Here is an 18,509-nt window from a genome sequence, read left to right as displayed (position 1 = left end):
ATCCTCTACCATTTTCAAAAAAATCTAGATTTATGATAATCCTGAAAATTAATTGCATAAATGAAGTTAAAGTTAACTGAAATTATATGGTAGATTATGTTTTGAACAAGCAATTTCATTTGGTTAATTGAACTCATCTCACATAAACACCTAATGAATGCTCAATATTCAAAGATATTATTTTGGCCATGTGTCTGTATCCTCTTTTCATGAGTTTTGTTAGAGCCAAGCTCGTGAAATCTTAATAAGCAACCATGCTTCACACTCACATAGGTAGACTCCTATTAAGAGTGTTCCTATAATTATAATACTCTAACGTATTTATGTTATGGGTCTATTAAGAGTAAAACCTCATCATTCTCTTATCATTATAGGTATCAAGCACTTTTCTTTAGGTAAAAATATAAGATTATGTGCTTGCAATCATATACAGATTATGTACTTTGGGTCATTGAACTTAAGACTTGACATTATAATAAGCGTTGAGTCAAGTTTCTATTATAGGTGACTTTATATTATAGGCTTGAATCTCATCCCCAAATTTCCAACATAGTTATGTTAAATTTTCATACTGCGTGGTGAAATTTTAACTTATTCATATTTTATATCTTGTAGATTCATAATACTAACATCTCACCATATATGTATATATATTCTTTAAAGAATGCTTTCCATAGTAATTCAACTATTAAGGATATTCATCGTACAATTGTCATAAAATCTTTTAGTTCATAATGATTACTTTTATCTTTTTTTTTGCCATGATGGTTTCACATTTGTCCATTTTATATATTTATTAATATCCTAAGAAATCAACGTTATTACCACTAAATTATAAAACATACGTCATATTGTCTTTTCACTAATTATTTATTGTAAAAAGGCCTTAAATCCCTTGGTGAAACATAATAATATTTTTACTATTTTCCATAGTTGCTCATCATAGTCAATTTAAAACTAAAAACTTATTAGATATATGACAATATATATATATATATATATACACATTCAAATAACATGACTTTTCATCAAAAAGTTACATATATACATAAGGATATGTCATATATCATTTTAGAATTGTCATATTAGAGGACCATTAATGTATGGATCTATCAGGTGACTATCTAAATATCATGCATACATACACTTTTTATCATGGACATTATTAGCCTTATGGCTTTAATAAAAAACATGTCCACCACTCAAATGGGTCATAAGAATATTTTTAAGTGTATATTAAATTCAAACTTTACTCATCGGACTAATATGCCAATGTAAAATTAGAATCCAATGTATCTTTAACTCTAATTTCAAATGCCTTCACAATAATTTATTTTGCTTTCTTAATACATGGCAAACTTTCTCCATACCATTACAAATTGATATTAAACTCACACTTGTGTCAAATGCCTTTAGAAAATACTTGAAGTTGTATGTTCTTGTTCAATTCATAAATTAGACATTGGTGAGCATGTTTCAAATTGTTGGTAATAGGCAATTGCCTCAATATTTTTAATGACATGTCTTTTCTTTTAACCAATATCCCATTTAGCCCAAATTGTTGGCTAAATTTTAAATAGAAATACTAGTGTAAAATTTTACATAATATAGAGATTAGGGACACCATAGATATACATATTTAATGTATTTTACTTTATCTCCAGCAACTCTTCTTCATGTTATATGTTCATTGCATATAATAAAATTGCATTTGGTTTATTATGTATCCAACAATTAATCCATGAAACATCAATATTTTTTTATGCACATTTACCATTTAACTTAATTATCATGTCAATATAGATAGATAATCACAGAATTAACAATAAATCCTTTGAATCAAACACAAATAATTACGCAAACATGCAACGTGATTGTGCCACTTCTTAATTACTCTTTTTAAGAGCAAAGACAAATAATCAACAACCTCTTTTATCTTTGATCAATTTCATTTTAATATTTTTCCTTATAATTCATTTTCTAGCAATAAGCCATCATTGGTATGGGCTTAAGAATTTTTATGATAACTCGATATCCAATTTTCGAGACTAATTGGCCATTAATAAGTGTGATGTTTTAATCACTAAACAAAAGTTATTCCAAGAAATCTAAAAATATAAAAACGTAGCTTGTGAATTTATGTGAAGTTCCAAATAAATAAGCCTTGATTTTAGCTTTTGCTTCAATCCCTAAATGAATTTGTCTTGGTCTACTATCATTGTCTTGGATGAAAATTTCTCATAAAATTATGAAAATAAAACCTTATGATTGTTAGAATGTAGGGTTTGGAAAAACATGAGAAATTGAGGAAAGGCTTCAAGGCGTGTAACAATCAACTTTTCTTAAGGTTTTATTCGCCCCCGCCATTTGATTAATTGGTATGTAAAAGTGTTATTGGCAATAAGTCTCAAAGATCAATGAAGCCCAAGGACTGATTGTGTTTTGCATTGATGAAATCAATGCACTGACCATTCACCGGCATATAATCAGGATTATCGATCTTCTATAAAAAATTTCTGCAACAAAACTTTATAAAAGTAATTTGAAATTTATTTGACCAATAGAGGGAGAATATAACATAAATTGCTATATCTGAAAATTGTTGTTATAGTTTCTAAAATCATAGATCTATTTATAATAAAATAAACATCTCTTTATATAGACATGACCATCCAAATAAATGTTTATTTATATAGACATAACAGTTCAAATGTGTGTTTATTTAAACATAAACAATTTTTGAAACATAATTCTTAACAAATAATCATGTCTTTTAAAAAAATGTAACTTTTTACTATTACATGTAATTCATGTGATACATTATTATTGAAAATGTTCCCACATATGGTTTGCTTGCTTTTAACCCTCAAGATTTATCTGGTCATTAACATATGCCCACGTGTTAGTATGAGATTTAATTATGGTTGAAACAGTAAACCTAACCCTTTCATTTAAAACTAAATGCCTAGCATGAGATTCTGGTAGAGTGAGAATTAAAGGAAATCCTTAGATTAATTAAGAGTCTGGACAAAGTTCTTGGTGTTCCTATGTCAACTTATGAAGCACTCATAAGAGCATTTACATAATTATGGTTTAAAGGGTGTTATAGTATTTTTGGTTACTTTTAGTAGAAGTGGCATTTTCGTAAGTATAGTATGACAGTTATTGTACTAATTTTGGTCAAATATGATAGAAGGGATATTTTGTAATTATAGTAAGATGACATTATAGTAATTTTGATCAATTATAGTTGGAAGAGCATTTATGTAATTATGGTAAAAGGGTACTATAATAATTTTGGCTAATTATAATAATAGAGGTATTTTCATAATTATGGTAAAAAGGCATTATAGTAAATTTAGATACATGTCAAAATCATATCAAATAAATAAAAGGGTGTTATAATAATTTCAATAGGAATTGTTTTAATATATGTTATTTAAAATTTAATAAGTAATTTAATAAGGGTATTATAGTAAATTTTAAATAAAATTTCACATGTCAAATTTTTATGAAGCAATGGTAAAGGTATTTTAGTAATTTAATATGAAATTAATTTTATATTATGTTAAAATTTCATATGTAATTTAATATGAGTAGTATAGTAATTTTTAAATAAAATATCACATGCCAAATTTTTATAAAGCAATTGTAATGATATTTTCATAATTTAATATGTGGTTAATTTTATATTATGTTAAAATTTAATATATAATTTAATAGAGGTTTTATAGTAATTTTGAAACAAATTATCATATGTCAACTTCTCATGAAATACTCATAAAAGCATTTTCGTAATTATAATATAAAAGGTATTATAGTAATTCTTAGCCAATTATGATAGTGGTATTTTTGTAATTTTGGTAGGAGAGGTATTCATTAGTAATTTTAATCAATTATATATGAATGGGCATTTTTGTAATTATAATAGGAGGGTAATATAGTAATTTTTATTAATTATAAGAAGATAAGTATTTTCATAGTTATGGTAGAAAGGCATTATAATAAATTTGGACACATATCGACATCATATTAAATAAATAAAGGGTTATTGTAGTAATTATCAACGGGATTATTTTAATATATGTTATTGATTTTGAAACAACGTACCATATGTCAACTTTCTATTAAGCATTCATAAAGGTATTTTTGTAATTATGATAAGAGCAATATTATATAATTTTAATCAATTATAGGAGAAATATATTTTCGTAATTATGGTAGGAAGATATTATAGTAATTTTGATCAATAATAAAATAATGGGTATTTCTGTAATTCAATAATAAAAGAATGGATATTTTTATAATTATGATAAGAGAATATTATAGTAAATAATTATAATAAAATAGGTATTTTCGTAATTATGATATAATAACATAATATTCAATTTAAAAGAAAAATATTTTTGTAATTATGATATGAGGTATTATCATAAATAATTATAAAAAAAATATTGTTATAACTATGGTACGAGAAAATAATAGTTAATTTGACTAGACATCAAATTTTTATGAAATCATAAAAGAGGTAATTTGATCATTTCCTACAAGGTTATTGTCATTAAATGTATAAATAGTAGGTGCTAATCATCAAAGCCTGAGCTTTTAAGGAGCCAATAATACATTACATAACTAGAAATTTTCTATTTAAAAAATAGGGACAATTTTGACTTTTCATACAAAAATGGATTGCTAGTCCTAAATTCCTTTTTACCTAATTCTTGCGATGTTTTATCTAAATCCATGCATAATTAAAAAAACCATACCAATAAAAAAGGCAACCAAACAAATACAAATACTTGCATATCTACTTTTGACACATTTTTTTATTTGTGTACTGTCTGAAGACAAAACAACAAGTTCAATACAATCACTTCAATAAAAAAAAATCATCGTCTGAAATCTCCAACTTTTTTTTTTCTTTTTCCTCTTTCTAACAATGATTTAGTGCCCAGGTTTTCCATGTCATTTTCTCACACTATAAGCTAATCAAAGGTAAATGAAAAAGAAGAAAATGATGAAAACTTTATTGTAATGGCTTGTATTTTATAATGAGGCTTAAAGCCTATTTATACGAGGTAAAATGCTATAAAATAGAAAATACAATAAATAAAAATAATGATTAAATCAATTTCTATAATCAACTAAATCAATATTTAATATTCTCTAAATCAATATCAAATCAATATCTAATATTCTCTAAATAAATATCAAATCAATCTAGAATATTACCATAATATTATTATAATATCATTAACACCCTTTTGTAAACTCAAAATGGTAATGTAGAGGCCAACTTAAGTTTGAAAATTTGGATAAGAAATTGACCAGATGGATGTGATTAGGTAAAGATATCTATTTTTTTATTAGCACTGATAATAGGAACAAGTCGAAGAGTTTGAGCAAGCAGATGGTGACGAATGAAGTGATAATTAATTTCAATATGTTTAGTACACTCATAAAAAACATCATTATGAGTTATTTGAATGGCATTTTGATTATCATAAAATATAGGAGTATTGGAATGATGAGAAACACTCATATCTTAAAGTAGCCTTCGTAACCATAGAAGTTCTCATGTGGCATCTACAAGAGCTCAATACTTAGTTTCAATGCTAGAGTCGAACATCATAGTTTATTTTTTACTTTGCTAACAAATAAAAGAAGAATCAAGAAAGAAACAATAGCCTATGGTAGAATGACAATCAGTAGGATCTCTTGCCCAATCGACATTATAATAACAATGCAAGTCCAAAGAGGAACTAAAGGAAAAATGCAAATCATGGAACATAGTACCTTTGACATATCATAAGATCTGAAGGACAACAACAAAATGAGTAAATCGAAAAGTACACAAAAATTGACTAACCAGATGAATAGCATTATACGAGACTACTCACCAAAGTTTGATATAAATAAGGGGTGGAAATGGTATACCCTCAGAAAGAGAGAGCTTCAAATTTTGTTTAAGTGGTGATGATGCAATCTTGCTATTAGTTAAACCTGCTCGAGCAATAAGATTAGAAGTATACTTTGTTTGAGACAAATGTAAGCCAGTAAAATCACTAATGACTTCAAGGCCTAAAAAATAACTCAAAGGACTAAGATCTTTCATCTCAAACTTATAATGAAGAAAATTCTTTAGATTTTGAATACCATTAGCTTTATTATCAATAGTGATCGTGTCATCTACATAAAGTAAGAAAAGAGTAGTACTATTTTTAATAAGTTGAGTAAAAAGAGCAAAATCATGATTACTAGATGCAAAAACTAAGTTGTGTAATAGTGGTACTAATTTTGATAACCAAGTTCTAAAGGCTTGCTTAAGATCATATAGAGCACGTTGAAAGTGATTGATCATGTTGAAAGGTATAGATGAACTAGAGGGTGGTTTCATATAGACTTTCTCGACAAGATTATCATTCAAAAAGGTATTTTTAACATTCATTTGAAAGGTTGGCCACTTTCTAGTTGCAACAACAGCTAATAGTGAACGAACAGATGTGAGATATGCAATTAGGGTAAAAGTCTCTTTATAGTCAATGCCATATTCTTGTGTAAATCTTCGAGCAATAAGATGAGCTTTGTAATGTTCCACAAACCCATTAGATTGAGTTTTGATCTTGTAGACCCACTTACAATCAATTACTGACTTATCAAAAAGTCATTCAATAATATCCTAAGTATGAGTTTTTTTAAGAGCTTGAAGCTCTTCTGCTATTGGTTGCTGCCACAAAGGATTAGAGACAGCTTTAAAAAAATTATAAGGTTCATGTAATGTGGCTAAAGTATAATAACAGTGAAAATCATAAAATTGAATGTTAGGTTCCCTTACTTGGGTGGAACAATGAAGTTGAGGCAGTATGTATGGTGAATGGACAATTGTATCAATAAAAGCTTCAATCATATCAGACATAATAGGAATGAAAAAAGATGGATCACTATTTGAGTCAGAAGTGTTTATAATAGTCTCTTCATTTGAAGAAAAATCAAAAGATGAATTTGTAAAAATATATAAAGAAGAACATGAATGAGAACACACTGGTGAACTTTTTATGTTCTTAAAAAAATACATGTCTTGAGATGCAAAGACATTTAGATATTGGATCATAATAGCTATACCCCTTATGTTCTATGCCATAACCTAAAAAACAACACAATCTAGCCTTAGGTTCAAGTTTAGTCCTTTCATGAGTAAAAAGTAAAACAAAGCAAGTACATCCAAAAACTTTGAGAGAATGATAATCAGGTACCTTATTGTATAGACACTCATAGGGAGATTATGTGCCTAATATTGGTGTGAGAACACAATTAATAGTGTAAATAGCAGTAAGAGTGACTTCACCCAAAAAATGTTCAATAAGGAAAAAGAAAATGAGAAAGGCACAAACTGTGTCAAGAATATAACAATGTTTTCTTTTAGATTGACCATTTTGCTGTGAAGTATATGAGCAAGACCTACGATGAAAAGTCCCATCATCCTTTAATAAGATATGAAACTCAATTTTTGTACATTCAGCAGCTTGTTAGGCTTGAAGATTTTTATTTTTCTCAAAAATTGAGTTTGTATCATGTTATTGAATTCACAAAAAATTGATAAAAGTTCAGTTCTTTGTTTGAATAAATATATCCAAGTATAACAAGAGAAATCATTAATAAATATAACAAAGTAAAGTGAACCTTTTAAGATTTGTGTGGAAGTAGGAACCCAAGTATCAGAATGGACTAAATCAAAAGGAGCAAATGAGATAGAATCACTTTTATTAAATGGTAAAGCACTTTGCTTTCCAAGTTGACAAGATAAATAATAAAAAAAATATTATGAGAAACATTACCTAAGACACCAGTAGAAGCAAGTGACTTTATTCGAGATATAAATGCATGTCCTAGCCTAAAATGCCATAAATCTAAAGAAACTGAAGAGTTGATTGTTTAAGAGGTAGCAGTAGTAATCAAATGTTATGGAATTTTCAAAGTTTTAAGCTCAAACAATGTTCCAACCTTATGCCTTGTCCCAACTTTTTGACCTATTTCAGGATCTTACACAATACAACCATATTATTGTGAAAAATGCAAATCAAGATCAAAGTCACAAAGTTAGCCAACAGAAAGCAAATTTAAGATAAGATTAGGAACAACATAAGTGTTAGATATACACAGTTTTAAGGTTTCAATATCACTAATGTGGTTAGCTTTTAAGATAGATCCATTTATTATTTTAATGATTGGATCATTAGGTACAAGTATCTTGCTCTTGAACAAAAAAAGATTAGTAGTCATATGATTTTCACAGGTAGTATCAAACAGTCAAATATTACCTAATGTGATAGCAAACATACCAAGAACATGAGATTGAGATAATACTTGATTGAGCAAAGTTTGAAAATCAATGGTACAGATTATAATGGTCTCAGAAAAAGATCAAAAGTGTTTAGTTCAGTGGTTGTTACTGCAACAATCTTATTAGTGAAAGAATCATGAATTATAGTATTGTTACAATGATATTTAGCTTTATATTTATGAATAGGATGATTAGTCTTCCCATATCGTGAATAAGACTTATGAAAAGTAGAGCTAGTATTTTTTTGAGGAGCAACAGTGATAATAGTATCGGCACTATGGGTTTGGCTCATACCAACTAAGTTTCTTCATATATCAATTCCATAATGGCATTATCCATAATTGGTAAGGAATGTCGGTGCGAAAGTAAGGACCTAGTATTCTCAAATTCATATCGAAGTGCCATTAAAAATTGAATAAAATAAACTTGATTTTGATAAGTAATAAAATTATTAGCATCAGTTTAATCCTTGAATTTTGGCTCAAAATTTTCAAGCATATCCCATAAATGTTGCATATTAGAATGAAAATCATCAATCGACTGACCTAATTATTGATGAAAGTGAGATAAAGTGATCAAAATATGATATTGATGAGCAATGATAATAGAGCTATACTGTGTGGCAAAAAAATCTCAAGCATCTTTAGCAAGTTCAAATCGCCCAAATGTACATTGATAGAAGAAACAGTGGTGATAATGAACTATGTCAGAATTCGATAATTCTCACTTTTCCATTCCTTTAGTTGATCTGCAAATTTATAATCGAATTTTTCTTTTTTTTTTTGGTACTTTATGTTCTTTGGTAACAACAAGCTATAATTTCATTATCTTTAGATAACTTTGCATAGCAGTGGTCCACTTATTGTAGTTATTTTCATCAAAGATAATTGAAATTGGTTTTACATTTTCTTATTAAATACATGTCATTAAGCTCTAAAAAAATGAAATGGAGATAAGAAAAGTTTTGAATATTGATATAAAAGATGAATCTTGAATATGAGAAGAGAAACTAAAAAAAAAAAATTGAAGCACAGAAACAAAAATAAAATTAGAAATGAAAATCAACCAATAATAAAAATTAACAAATATTAGTTATTTTAATATTATTTACCTTCGAAATGAATCATGAAATCGCTTAATACTATAAAGAAAATGATGAAAACATTATTATAATGACTTATGTTTTATAATAAAGATTAAAACTTATTTATATAGAAGTAAACTATTATAAAATAGAAAAGCATAATAAATAAAAATAATGATTAAATCATTTCTTATAATCAACTAAATCAATATCCAATATTTTTTAATTTAATATCAAATTAATATTTAATATTCTTTAAATAAATATAAAATTAATTTAAAATATTATTAAAATAATATTATTATGTTAAAATATTATCAAAATATTACTAAAATATCATTGATAGGAAACACTAGGTAAAAATATCATCTTCTTCTGTTAACAAATAAAAAAAAACACAGAAAAACCATATTTTTCTACACTTCCCTTTCATTCTATGTACATTTTCTACATGAGATCTTTCCTTGCATTAGTTTTTCTCTCTCTTTCATGTCCTGTTCCGAACTGACAAGCAAGACACAGTAGAGGACAGCCGGGAAAAATCAGTTGCTAAGGCAGTGCTACCACTCTTAAACAGTACTACCCTGGTTGTTCAATATCTTTAGTAAAAATCACATAACTGTCAACTGGAGTTTACTTCATGTGTGAGAGGCTAAACATAGTTTAACTCGAGGGCTGGGTTCTCAAACCTGTTGTCAGACATTTGATGATCTTTGTCTGTGAGAACAATTACATGAAGGTTCATTCTCTGGGTCTTACAAATGTAAGGTTTACCAAAACAAACCCAATGAATTGTCATTGATGTCGATGGAGAAGAAGAGCAAGCAAACCAGACAGATAATGAGGAACAAGAAGGCAGCAGGTGTTCCTCTTCTTCAACTGACGAAGACTGTGGGACAACTGAGATCATCAAGGAGAAGGGATCTTCTGTGTTAGAGACTTCTTTTCCGGAAGTGGATCTGGAGTCTGGGGTGACTGAAACATCTGGCAAAAGTGGAGAGAGATTGCGGGATTTGCCCTCTCGGCTTGGACCCAACTAATCAAGAATCTGGTGTTCCTATAGAGTTGGGTTGTTCTTGTAAGGATAATTTGGCTGCTGCCCATAAACATTGTGCTGAGGCATGGTTCAAAATTATGGGAAACGGGGTAAGTAATAGACGTAATGAAGATTTTGCTTCTTTATTTCTTTTAGTTTCTTAGGCAGTTTGTTTGTTTATAGGTTTCTGGAATGTTATCCCAGTGTTTTTGTCTTTATTGTTGTGATTTATTCTTCTGGATATGTTGTGTTTCTGGAACTTTTATTCTTGCTGTAGAGTGTAGAGTACCAACTGCTTAAATTTTAGGAATTTGGGAATGAAATATCACTGGAAATGCAAGGCTTATCAAAACTGTGCACTATATTCCCTTGAAGATTGTAAATTGTAAAATTGGTCAGCTGGATCCATGGCTGCTTTTTGAGGTAGTAATGGCTTATTTTTTGTGCTGATGTTCTTGGCTTTTGACTTCTATGCCTTTTGGTTTGTTCAGTGAGAAAATGTGGAGGAATCTTTTTTTGTAAATGCAGGCTAGAGGACTGTGCTTAATGCAAAAAATACAATAGTCGGAATCTAAACAAGAATAACATCTCTGCTTTGTTGGAATAAAAAGAAAAGCTTAAAGGCTTGTCATATACTAAATAAGGGGAATCAAATGTTAAGCATAAATCAAAATATGGAATCACCAGAATTTTTTTTTCATTTAGTTACAGCTCTGAGAATTATTCTTTTCCCATTCTGTTTTTATGTTGATATTTAAAATATATCAATAGATGAATGCTTTGTTTCCTTTTTTTTTTTTTTTAACCCAGAATGCTGCTGTTTAAAACTTTATGAACCTACATCAACAAGGCCACTTTTTGCATCTTTTTTTATATGCTTTAGCATGCCGTTTTTAATCCAAAACGTAAGTTGTTTTAATATGTTGTCTTGTCAAGAAAGATGAACCAAAGAAAGTTGGTTTCGCTTCAAAGGTGCAATAATCGAATAAAGAAAGGTTTTAGCTGAATATGAAAATGCTGTACACTTGAGATTTATCTATATAATTATGATAAGTGCTGTTGCATCATAGATTCATATGCATTATTTATGACAATGAAGAATTTGATAATTTGCTAGTTGTCAACAAAGGATTCACATTAATTGATTGGAAACAGTCAATTCATCAGCATATTTTTGCATTTTTATGGTATCCTAACAATTAAATTGATGCGCTCAAAATATTTCATTGTTGTCTTTCTTTGAATTCAGTCTGAATATGGTCCATTATTTTCAAGTTTATTTGATAGAAAAAGGCATGATACTGAACACGTTGATTGCCCAACATCACATAGATGTTGCTCTCAATCTCTTCCACCACCTTTGTCTAAGGCATTAGTTGACAGGCCTCTTTTCTATGTTTTGGTTTTTCTAATTAAGTTGGATTGAAGATAGATATAAGCAGCTAATACATGGCAGCCAATATGAACTTGCTCCCTCAGTGGTTTAAATTTGAAAGTGAATTTTCATACCATCAAACACCTCTCTTCAATGTATGTAAGAAGGGTGAAGAAAGAAGACCAGGGCTCTAACTATGAGTTTAATTTGTTTAGTGAGGGATTTTTTTGGGTGTGTGTATACGAAACAATTTTGCAGTGGCTGTGGTCACCAGAGGTGATGAATTATCACTATGAAACATTGGATATATTGTATCCTACGCATTATAAAAGTTATTTTCGAAAAAAGTTTTCATTGTGCCTGAGTTTGCTTTAATAGAATATTAAATGGTATCCATGACGAATTTCCAGTTGCATTGCAGAATTTTTTGAATGTTACCTTTTTTTTTTAATTTGTTTTGCCTAATTTGTATGTTTATCTTATATGTCTTGATCCATTAATTCCCATACTATATTTTGCAATATACATTCCTTTGATGAACATTCTGTATCTTATAAGCTTCTATTGTTATAATAATTTTTCTTCTAATTGCCTATTCTTAGAACTTGTGAGATTTGTGGATCAACTGCTCGAAATGTTGCTGCTGCAAATGAGACAAACATGACTGAGCAGTGGAACGAGGTAAATGATTCCAGAGTAGCTCCTATCACAACACGAAGCTTATGGCAGGGTCACTGGTTTCTAAATTTCCTGCTAGCTTGTATTGTGTTTGCTTTTGTAGTCTCTTGGCTCTTTCTTTCACTTCAATATACCAACGTGAAAGCCTATAGCAAAATTTTGTGAGGGTCGTTTTAGATGTGACGAGCAAAAAGTGGACAAGCCTCTCTATTTATGATGGCACTCCATCTCACCGATAGTTACTGTTCATATTAGTATCAGAGCTTGAACAACCTGTGTAATTTATGCTGTGTTTTTTGTTGGATTTATTTCACACAAGGAATGTTATCAAACTCATTTAATTGATATTTGCATTGCAGCATTTGTACAATCGTACGTCTTCTCCTTTCCTTCATTATTGCTTCCTTTTGACCTCTTCTTAAATGTGATAAGCAATTTGGAAGTTTGTGAGTTCAGTATGTGAATGAGATGTACATATGTTGTCACGGATTCTGATACTATTCAGTACTAAAAACAAAATACTAATAGATTGAGGGTTAAATTGCTTCAAGTTAAAGAATAGGGTTTAATCGAACATTTTAGTGTAATTTGAAGGCTTTTTTTTATTTTTTTTATTATTTTTAGCATTATGCCATTCTAAAACTTAGCCAGATGTACGAAACAAAGAAAACTAACAAGTAAAGAAATTGCTTATGCATAAGAACATATTAAAAATACTAGGAGACATTGGAACTAAAACATACCGAAAACCCTTCAAGGGAAGGATTCAATACCGAAAATGGTATATCCAAATTCCAAAATATAACACAATTTTTCAAGACAAAATATATCGATTCCTAAACTAGACATTCCCATTTATAAGTTTCAGAAGCATAAAGCTAAACCCAGCAGCACGGATTATCATACTTTCTTAACATTTGATTTAATGAACGTCCTCGATCTTGGGAACTGCATTTTTTTAAATTGTTTTCAACAAAATATTGTAAAGTAGAACTTTTACAAAATATGGTAGAACAACTCAAAATTTAGCATTTCATCTGCACAGCAAACAGATACATATTTTGCAGTGTTAATATTTACAAAATTATAGAAATCAAATTTACAACTCTTCATCATCCGAGGATTCCTCACATTCATCAACATCAATAGCAACTATTTTGGAACCACTAACCCTAGTAGAACCATTTCTAAGCTTGAATGGCAACCTTATATTACTTGAGACAATCCCATAGCCTTCCTCTTCTTTCTTCAAGTCACCAGGAGGCAAGAAACAATCAATAGCCAGTCCCTTTATGTTAAAATCCACTTCTTCAATTGTCGAAGCCTCTTCCATTCTTGTCCTGGAATGACTCTCAGAGTTCTCTCCAAACCTGAACAATGACACCAATGTCTTGCCAGCATGTGCAATGTTGATGCCATCTATGGTTTTATAGTCTTGAATCCAGGATTCCATTGTGGTTTCCCAAAAAATGCTGCCATTTCTAGGGGCTTTAATTCTTAGAAGATGAGAGTCTTCGAGTTGGACTAAGAGGCCTGTTCTTTGGCTGAAGTAGCCCCAAACTGTGTGCCGGATTATTTCTACATTGCTGCTGCTTCTAGTTCTTAGTGTTGAAGATTCAGCCTCTAGTTTTAGGTTGAAACAATCCTCATCATTGATCGTTTTTTCACCAACACAAACAGAATTGGAGAACAAATTTGCTGTTGACCTTGGATCAAGACCCTGGCAAGTGGAATGCAATGATTTTTAGTGAATAAATCAAAATGAAACAGGGAAAAAATGCAGACTAGTGACAAGTGACCTTTGAATCAATTTGGGTTTTGGACCTTTCGGTATGTGCAACTGTTGTTAGGATCCTTACGGGTAAGAAACTATTGATATGATATTTTGTTAAGGAATGGACCGGTGTAGTGAACCTACATGGTGTGCGGAGCTAACTTACTGGGCCATAAACCACGTTGAAGTGGGTCATATGTTAAGTAGAAGGTCAAAAGTTTATTAATAATTGTTCACATGAAACTTTGGCCCAAATTTTCAAAAAGTAAAAAATAGATTATTTGATTCAACTAGACCTGAAAACAAGGTAACCAATACATATAGAGAAAAAGGAAAGGTCAAAAACCATAAAAATCAGTGAAAACCAGAAATAGTAATTACCCCCAAAGGTCGAATCAGAACATTTAATACAGATAATGAGAATAAAATTAATCAATCCCAGGAATCATTTTCCAGAACAATCTGAGCTTGATGCTTTAACAGTGAGATATATGAAAGAGATTGGGTACCTGCAAGAAGCGCCTAAGAGGCCTAGGAGGGCCTCTGGAAGCATGAGAATGGTGCCATGGGGTCTGTCTCCAGGCCACTTTTCCATCACTGCCTGCACTGATTTTCCAGCCTGAAACCACCAATTCCAGGCACCAAAGATCAGGCCTTTTCTGCCATAACACAAAACCACCCACCTCTCCACCACCATTTCTTAAATTTCTCACTTTAACAATCTTGTTATTCAGACTGCCATCCCCAGCACTGAACTCTGATGCTGCCATTTTCACCTTTCCCATTGCATAGATGCTGTCTATAGAATTCAGAGCTTTCTCTCCACCAACAGCTGCTATGTATTGCTTCACTATGTATTTTGCCATTGAAGATTCCTGAATATACCAAAAAAAAAAAAAAGTTTGTAAAAAGGATTGATATTAAACCTTGATTAAATTCTAAGTAATAACTTGATTGGTGCCTTACAATGGGATGATCCTTGATGTTTTTGCTGATGGAATTGTCATGGTCATACTTGATAGGAAGAGGGATCAAAGGAGCTCCAATGACTCCAAGCAAAAGCTGAATCTCCGTGCTTCTTCCTCCAAAAAGAGCTGTCATGGAAGCTGGAGACCTCTCGGAATTTGGTTTCATATTCGTCCATGACTTCATGTGCTGCCATGATCTGTGACCATTCTTGTTTGAAACAAACATCTCTTCAGGGATTGGAACTTCCAGGACGGTATCCAAACCATCTGGAAGATCAAAATTTGGACGAACTTTCCTCATTAGAAAAAATGGAAAAAACAAAGCAAAGAAATGTTAATTATTTTATGGCACAGAAAGAAAGGAGAAGTAGGGAAAGAGAGGGAGCGATGGGGGTTTTGCTTTGAGAGAAGTGAAACAAAGTACAAAAGAAAGAGTCTTGGATTCAAAGACAGAGAGAAGGTGAAGCTAGCTGGTGAACAATGAACATCAACAACCGACCATTTGGCTCCCTTCTAACGTGGCCCGCTTTTGTCTCAGTCGTGTTTGCACGCTCTCTCTCTCTTTGTTTCATGAAAATTTATTTGACAAATCTTGATTAATTAACAAATTAAAATAAATACAAACCTTACTCTTGTTATTTTGGCTTTATAACGCCAAATCCATATGATGTCAGATTAAGTCATTCATTACGAGGTAAACTTTATTCATAGTCCTTTTTATTTTTTTTTAGTGTTGATTTCCTTGTAGTCTCTAGCTTCTGAATTGTACATTTATACCCTTAATCTTTTAAAGTGATTCTATTTGTGGTTCCTTTTTCTGGTTACATTGTTTTCTTAACAATTGAGAAAAAAGTTCACTAAATATCAAAAGAATATATGTTCGGATGACGTACCATGTAATTTACAACGTGAATTACGTCGATTTTAATAAATCAATTTGACAAAATGATCAAAATGAAATCATTTTAAAAAGTTAAGAATTCAAATAAAAAATCAAAAATTAAGAATTAAAGTGAAACCAAAACAAAATATCAAGGACTATAAGTGACATTTTCTTGCTTATTTTATTAAGTGTCTTTTTTTTTTTAAGTTCTAACTGTATTGGTTTTTCATCGTTTGCTTAAGACTCCTGTATTTAATCCATAAGAAATATAGTTAAAAAATCTATAAGAAATAAAGCATTTCCAAGTTTTTTGACTTAAAAACAGGTAGAAAATGGAGCTGACATTCACATTGGGATGATATAAATAAATGGTTTTGATCCTTTAATTTAATAGTATTAATAATTTTGCTTCTTTGAAAGATTTTCATCAGGGAAATCTACAAGTGACTGAGCAATGTGAGGTTGAGCTATGTACTGACCATCTTTTAGATGCATGTTTAAGAAATCAATTTCTGTAGCACCAATGATCATCTTTTTCTCTGAGAGCATTATCCCATACTGTTGAACAATTTGCTGGAACTTATCCAATAACTGTGTATGAGATGTGACATCTGGAGAGAACAGTAAGATATCATTAATGTAAATCAAAGCATTATCAAGAATTGGAGCCAATATCTTGGTCATGGCTTTCTGGAACAGTAAAGGAGCAACTTTTAATCCAAAAGGTATTACTGTCCACTGAAAATGGTGTTGAGGAATGTAAAATGTCGTTTGTATTTGTCTTGTGGATGTATGTATACCTAGTTGCCAAAATCCTGCTTTGAGGTCAAATTTTGAGAAGACTTTTGCATTTGCCAAATTTGCAAGCAAAGTTTTTCTGTCTGGAAGAGGAAACTTATCATCTGCAAGGAAAATGTTAAGAGGCTTGTAATTAATTACCAATCTTAATTTTTCACGAACTTGTTTTGAACGTTTGTTGACATAAAATGCTTCACATGCCCATAGAGAAGATGTTGGTTCAATTAATCCTTGAGCCTAGAGAAGGGAGCATTCTTGGATTGCTTGCTTGAAATGAGCTGAGTTCATGCCTGAATGACTAGCTTTTGTAGGATTGACATTTTCATCTCTTTTGAAGGGAAGGAAAATGAAAAATTCAGGGTTTTTCCAAAGTAGGTGGTCACATTTTTGGAGGAAATCTAAATGATTTTCTGCACACAAAAAGTGAATGAACTTGTGTCTGAATTCTTGAAAAACATCTGGTTGAATGGTTAGGGTGAAGAGATTGGGAAGGTTTTTTCAAGGTCTAAAATAACTTTCAAACTTGATACCTTTTTCACTAAGCTTTAAACCTGGTATACTGATAATGATATCAAAACCAATAACAAGGTCTTTTTGGAGAAGTGGAGATCCTAAAATCTTTTGAGTTATTTGACAACCCGGTAAGATTTAAAGGGTAACAGGGTTGCTAATAAAATCTGTAAAAAATACAATCTCATCAGCGGTTTTGAAGAAAGTTTTCTGTTTTGTCCAAAGGTTTTTGGGTAAGACAAGAGGGTTTGCTATGGTTTGGGCTGCACCAGTGTAAAAAAAAACTGTGACTGTTATAGGAGGGAAATGTTTGTAAAGAAAGATCTGAACTGAAGCTAAGGGCAATCTTGGAGGTTGGAGAGTTTGGATTTTTTGGAGTTCTTGGACTGACATATACTCATAACGTTGATCATCTGTGAAATCATCTGAGTATTCTGAGTAGTCTGATTCTGTAAACTCATCATCATCAAACTGTTTGATCATAAACAGGGATCTTTCATTCTGCTCATCATCAAAGGAGAAAATTGATTCAAGATCATCATCTAAGAGATTGATACCTGAGATATTAGTAATGTCTTGGATCATCTTCACTGATTTTTTGTTTGACTTTGGGCAGTTCTTTGAAAAATATCTTGGTTTTCCACAAAGAAAATATTTGGAACTTTTGATCTTTGGATCTTTCTTCTTTCTTGCAAATTTAAATCTTTGAAATCTTCTAGGCTTATCAGCATATCTGAAAAGCTTCTTACGTCTGGGTCTGGAGAAAATTAGAGGTCTGAAAGTCAATGAGAAATTTTGACAATTAAAAGTAACAGAATATAGAAATTCTTTAGTTTAATTAAATCTCTGATCTATTCTTAAAGGAACTTCTTTCAAAGGTTGAGGCTTGAAAATGAAAGCCTGCTCAATAAGGTGAGCTTACTTCGACTATTAAGGGTCCGACAATATTTAGTATGGTCGTATTGTACAAAATACTTTCTTTTTGATTAGTTTTTATCTCAAGTGTGTATATAAATATAGATATATATATATATATATATATATATATAGATATTGACATCC

At 30.5% G+C, this 18,509-nt stretch overlaps 1 protein-coding gene and 1 pseudogene across 1 annotated transcript; one reads left to right on the top strand and one right to left on the bottom strand.

Annotated features, from left to right (window-relative positions):
- Nucleotides 1–10,186: 10,186 nt before the first annotated feature.
- On the top strand, nt 10,187–12,656 carry LOC149515082 (uncharacterized; annotated as a pseudogene).
- A 731-nt stretch (nt 12,657–13,387) lies between these two features.
- LOC111294456 (uncharacterized) lies at nt 13,388–15,756 on the bottom strand. Its single transcript, XM_022887763.2, has 3 exons — nt 15,255–15,756; nt 14,798–15,163; nt 13,388–14,234 (listed from the first exon to the last, which is right to left on the bottom strand). Exons 1-3 carry the CDS (start codon nt 15,555–15,557, stop codon nt 13,614–13,616), a joined length of 1,290 nt encoding a protein of 429 aa, XP_022743498.2. The 5' UTR covers nt 15,558–15,756; the 3' UTR covers nt 13,388–13,613.
- Nucleotides 15,757–18,509: the final 2,753 nt, after the last annotated feature.

This window comes from Durio zibethinus, chromosome 14 (genome assembly GCF_047325235.1).
Source record: "Durio zibethinus cultivar Kanyao isolate XHJ-2024 chromosome 14, ASM4732523v1, whole genome shotgun sequence".
Classification (NCBI taxonomy): Eukaryota; Viridiplantae; Streptophyta; class Magnoliopsida; order Malvales; family Malvaceae; genus Durio; species Durio zibethinus.
The sequence above is the reverse complement of the archived record's forward strand: the minus strand, read 5'-3'. Positions and strand labels throughout refer to the sequence as shown.